The sequence below is a fragment of the Sphaerodactylus townsendi genome, linkage group LG01 (assembly GCF_021028975.2).
Source record: "Sphaerodactylus townsendi isolate TG3544 linkage group LG01, MPM_Stown_v2.3, whole genome shotgun sequence".
NCBI classification, from domain to species: Eukaryota; Metazoa; Chordata; class Lepidosauria; order Squamata; family Sphaerodactylidae; genus Sphaerodactylus; species Sphaerodactylus townsendi.
In genome coordinates, this window is record NC_059425.1 from 114,836,443 (window position 1) to 114,842,442 (window position 6,000).

A 6,000-nucleotide genomic window follows, 5' to 3' on the forward strand; every position below is an offset into this window, starting at 1 on the left:
CAAACAGAAAAGACAAGATAATAAGGAGACTTTCTCAGAAGGGGTGATCTTTGCTATTTCTCGCATAGATGTTAAAAGTGCAATTTAAAGTTGGCAGGTGAATTGACTTGGAACAAGTTTGATTTTTCTTTGTGATGCGCATGAGCTATTGTTCCTTTCCCCCAGTGTTTTAGACTATGCCAGCAATTTACTAAAGGCAGCTGTTGTTGGTTTTCCTTCTGTAATACCAGTAAGCCTCTATGTGTATCACTTTACATTTTGCTACATTGAACTGTAGTTGCCGTTTCTTAGCCCACTCACCTAATTTATAAAGATCTGCTTGGAGCTCTTTGCAATCCTTTGTGGTTCTCACCACCCTACATAATTTGGTACCATCCACAAACTTGGCCACTACGCTACCCACCCCTACTTCCAGGTCATTTATGAATAGGTTAAAGAGCACTGGTTCCAAAACAGATCCTTGGGGAACACCACTCCCTACATCTCTCCATTGTGAGAACTTCCCATTTACACCCACCCTTCGCTTCCTGTTTCTCAAACAGTTTTTAATCCATAGGAGAACTTCCCCTCTTATTCCTTGATTGCTGAGTTTTCTCAATAGTCTCTGGTGAGGAACTTTGTCAAAATCCTTTTGGTACACCATCTACTGTTTTTTCTTGCTCCCCAGATAAGCTTAATCTCTGTCTGTATCTTCTCCCTGTTCCTAGAGTGCATTGTTTTGCCCTAGTATGGCCTCCTCCATATGCCATATGAAGAGTTCAAAGAAAGATCTGGTGGTGGCAGAATTCACCCTACTGTTGCTAGTCCAGCTGCCTCTTCACACTGACTTTCCATCTCATATCATCATGAAAAGGGACAGTTCCTCCACACATCATTTAATTTTATTAACCAGCGTAGAATAATTTATTTTATCCAACCTCAACAAACCACACAATAAATGTGGATGGTGGTTTTATTTTTTCCATAAGAAACCATTTGTATTTTCATTTACTTTTCTTAATGAGAAATATCTGCTTGGTGACCTGTTCCTAACACATTACATATTTTGCTTCTGAAAGAAGAACATGGGGGTTTCCTCTAATGAGCAAATAATAGGTTTTGCGTTCAGTTCAAGATGTATGGTTTTAGCTTTTTGTTGTTTAATTTAAAAAAAGTAGCTGGAGCTACTTTGAGACATCCAATATAAGACCAACATCAAAAATGTATGCGTGGATAAATTGCTTCCCATAAGAGCACAAGCATTTACCTTATTCCCTAAAAACTCAGGCTGGCTTCTAATTACATTTTTAGTCTAGTCAAACTACACATGACAGAGTATGCTCCCCCAATAATCCAAAGCTGCACACTTCCCTAAGAGACGTATTTATTTATTTTCCATTTCCAGCCCACCCTATCACCACAAAATCCATACAATCCATACAAAATCCATACAATTCTGTTGGTCATGTATACTGGGTTAATGAAGTGTGGAATTACGAAGCTTCTAGAATAAAATTATGGCCAAGTACAGAGGGGAATGAATGGCATCAATTTTGCTATAGATTCATATGGGGAAAATTTATACTTTGGCAAACTGCAGCTGCTATCCTAAGAACAGTTTTCTGCTTAGGATTGTTTCCTTTGTTTCCGCTCAGATGAATGACATAGTAATGCAACAGTGATGTCAGCTAAAGGTTTGACCATTCATTTTATTCTTTCCTTGCCAGCTTCTATCCGCTACTATCAGTGTGTCTTTCTAAATGGATACAATGGGTATACATCGCAACAGCCTATTACTCCAGCTCAAGATTCCAAAGGGAAAGGTGGACAATCAAAGTCAAGAACACTGAAACAGTAGAGCGCACAACCTATAAAGGTTTGACAGTTTTGCACTTGATGCCTTCTATGGAGGGCGATATGAATCCACTGTCCTATGTGATCATGGAAATATGATCCAACAGGTCACATGGACCTGGACATGTTTTCTGCTCTTCATCAGAGCAGATGCAGTAAAAGAAGGGCAGATGTAGCAGTGTTTGAAGGAGTATCCAAGTACCCCTTTCTGGGAGGAAAGGCAGTGGTGGTGAAATAGTACTTGACAGAAAGTAATTTTGTGTGCATATGCTTGCATTTATTTGTGATTCTTTCTTCTCATTATGTTTCTGGTTTGTCTTCTCACAAAAATTTTACATGTAATTGTCCTTGAGACAAATGACCTACTTGAAACAAAAATCAGAAAGAATAACTTGTGCCACTGTTTGCAATTTGTTAGGATTTTGCTGAATTATGGATTAATTTCAGGCAGTTTCACGGAGTCACATACCTGTTTTAGGAATATATTCATTTTTGTCATTAGGAATTCAGTAAAAAATTCATTATACAATATCACAGTGATTATCTTGAAGGCAAATTTTTTTAAAACCCTCATTTTTAGTTACTAAGAACAAAATCAGGGATATCACAATCAGAAGCTAATGACTGAATTAATGGATAAAGAAACCAAATTAAAATTAAAATTTAGAGAATTGTAGGAGTAGACTCAATGTTTAAGATCATCGAAATTGTTGCCAGCTGTATTCAGTATTAGTGTGCTGTGTTCAGTATTAGTATGCCATATGTTACATGGATAGAGCTAGATACTGGAGAAGATAGCTACTGGTGCTGGAGAAGCCAATGTAGAACTTAGGGGAAAGGGCATCTCATAAATCAAATCAAATTAGTAAAATAATATATAAACTATATTACTATAGTAAAACAGAAATACAGAAATACATATTCTGATTTAAATGTTTGGTTGACGCAAAAGACAAAATATACATCTGGTCAATTTTGCTGGATAAAAACTGAATCCTTCTCAAAGCTTTTAGCCATACATCTTTCCAAAAATTAGACTTCACTATTTTCACATATAACCTAAACCATATTTTTTATTTGAAAGGAAGTGAGTGAGCAGATTTCTCAGCATCAGTAGAAGGTATACTGTCAGTCCAGTTGAAGATGTGTAGTACTGTATTTTAACTGTCCGTAAAAATAAGTGTCCTTGCAAACTGTGTGCTTAATATATTTACACATTTCATCTGTGATGTTGTATGTTTTTGTTTACAATGTTAAACCTCATGGATTATCTTAGGATAATTCGTTAAATACGCCATCTTATATGAGATGATATTTATTTGATGAGATGGCACAAGTTTTTGGATACTCTAGAGGCTCTACCAGTTCACAACTGAGTATGGATCTGTTTTGTTCATCTTGAGGTTGAGCTCAGAGTGATGAACCATTGCTATTCAATTTTTGCATCCATTTTGTGAGGAAGGGGATAACGTCCACAACATGTTGGACTGGCACCTGAATCACAAAGGGGCAACGTCTTGGTGAGAGAGATAGAAGAACTATGCCGATAGCTTATCCTAGTGAGAAGAATAACTCTTTGGGAGTAACTGACTAATAGCATTGCTTCCTTTGCTACAAACTTTTCCATGGATAAGCAAATAAATATGTGTGTATCAATATGAGAACTTTCACTAAAATATTTTAAAAATGAACTACTACAACACTATTTCCTTAGTGATCCTTAGTGAAATGGACTTCTGGTATGTCTCAGCACAAGCTGTGCATGCCTTGAGAGGTGACTGACCTCTACTTTTGGAATTCAGACTTTTAAAACTTAATACCTCGTAAGAAACATGAAGACTTTTAACCGTGCCTGATTATGTGGAGAGGCTGCAGAGCTGGCATCACTTAATTTTGCCGCCAGTCTACACAGATCAGGAATGAACTAGAAGAATGAGTGTAGAAGTTTCAGAGCCAGCTATTGAATCTGGCCTATTGTAGGTGAATGACATCCACCTCCAAACCTTACTGTACACAGAAACCTTCAGGTTCTGTTATTTTTTTTCTTATACTTTGACAATGTGTCTATCAGTAGTCATGCTTAATAAAATATAGTTGAATCTGCTTTCCAGTGACCTGCCCATTTCAAATACAGCTTTGTTTAAACACAACAAAGCAAGACTTTCTTTGCATTTTATTTGAATACTGCTTATTATAAGGTGGCTTTATTTATATTTGAGCTTTTTAAAATGTAGGTTTAGCGAAGCATGCCCCTTCTCAATTTAACTGAAACAATAACTTATTTGGGAGTCCCATTCTTCACCTTTTTGCTCCTGGTATCAGTATGAAGCCAGGAAGCAAGCAGCTGGTTTTCATCAGAGTGTAAATCAAATGTCCATCATTCATTTGAGAACCAGTAAACGTTTAGTTTTGCAGGCAAGGGGAATGTTGCATCCTTCACAGATCTGTTTATTCTGAAACCTTGATAAGCCATGATATGAAAGGCATGCTCTAAATAAGCCTAATTCTTAAGCATAAAGGTCTGATAGTGATATAGTAAATTTTATATCTGTTTTAGAATCTAAAGAAGAAATTTATTTGTAAAGATAATGGTTCTTTTATCTATGTTTGTGAGAAAATGTACTTGCCATCACAACAAAGAAACAGGAGTGGTACTTTATTACTTAGAAGCAATCACTTACTAATATTGTTCTGTATGGGCCTCCCTCGGGATTCTAAGCCAAATACTTTTTTTCCTCATGTTTTTAATCCTGGATAGTGCTTTGATGTGAACAGAAAGATCAAAAGCAAAATTCCAAGGACTATGCTTACTAGTTCACATTATGATCACATGCTTCAACGTCATCTTCAGTGGAAAAATACTGGCCCTAAATGTTCTAATGGCTCTTTTAATGGAAGTATAAAGTCCTGTAAGTACACTGGACTGGAAGAATAAAGCTCTGGTGTGTATCCAAAAAGAAGAACAAGAACGAACCAACATTAAATAAGCAACCCAGATTGCTCAGGTCACTCTCCTGACCTCGGAAAAGTCAAGAACTGTTGTTGATGGCAATGGATGTAAAATTTTACCCTGAAATATAGGTCATCTGTTTATGGCTAACTGGTGACTCACCATAATTTCTGTGTGTGTTTTTTCCTTCCATTTCAATAGGTTAGTTAGAAGTACAAAACAAACTGTGGGAAGGTGGTGTGGGGCAGCTGCTAAGACAAATTTTGTATTTTGCAATATTAAGCATTAAACCACCATGTATAACTAGTTTTCTAAGTCACCCCTGTCTGGGATGTTGGATTGCTTTCAGACTAGATTGGCAGTTACCATTAATTTCCTTTTCCCACTGCAGACCACCACCCCCTGTAATTCCTCAGAGTTAGGGTTGTCAGGTGTCCCCCCCCCCCCCACTTGGCTACCAGCAGAGGATGGCAGGGGTAGAGTGCGAGATCCAAATTGGGAAAGTTTTGTAAAGTTTGGGGATGGAACCTGGGACGAATACGGACTTCAGTGGGGTGCAATGTCACAGAGTCCACCCTCCAAAGCATTCATTTTTCCAGGCGAACTGATCTCTGTAGTCAGGAGGTGACCTGTGATTCCAGGGGATCCCCAAGTCCCACCCAGAGGCTGGCATCCCTGCTCAGGGCCCCCTATCCTGTAATAACAACATTCTGGGGGAGATCAATGGGCTACAATGATAGGAGGAGGCAGGAAAGTTCCATTCTGCCATTGAAAATTTTAGCCAGGATCCAACCTATTGTGTGGCTCTCCAGGTGTCTAAATGTCCTTACCAAGGCACAAGCACAGAAGTAGACAGAGTAGCTCATAAGTAATCAAAAAGAAATACTGTGATAAAAATTATTTAAAACCAGGTAGACCAGACTGGCATACAAATAAAGACAGTAGACATGTGGAAGGAAGAAGAGGAAGGAAAGGAGGTTTGGGGATTATTAAATAGCAAATAGAAAATTAGGTATTTTGAAAAGAATGTTAGAGAGGTGTTTTGTGGGATGAAAACTGGAAAATATCATTTAAAGGGAGGAAATGAGGGGACCAAACCAGTCTTGGGAAATTGTAGATGAATGCTTGAAAGATTTCAGATAAGATGACTGCATTCAGATGTAGAACAAGAAGCAGATCAAGAAAGAGGAAAATATGGCATGTTTTGAGAAACAAGG

The 6,000-nt window shown here is 37.8% G+C and overlaps 1 protein-coding gene across 50 annotated transcripts in view; it reads left to right on the forward strand.

Moving 5' to 3' along the window:
• Positions 1-4,950, forward strand: part of TRDN (triadin) — a 294,546-nt gene extending 289,596 nt beyond the window's left edge. For all 50 annotated transcript variants that reach the window (XM_048491475.1, XM_048491557.1, XM_048491551.1 and 47 more), the window contains one exon: positions 1,707-4,950. In XM_048491475.1, the coding sequence (XP_048347432.1) occupies positions 1,707-1,837 (131 nt within the window). In that variant the 3' untranslated portion in view covers positions 1,838-4,950. The remainder of the gene's footprint in view (positions 1-1,706) is intronic.
• Positions 4,951-6,000: the final 1,050 nt, after the last annotated feature.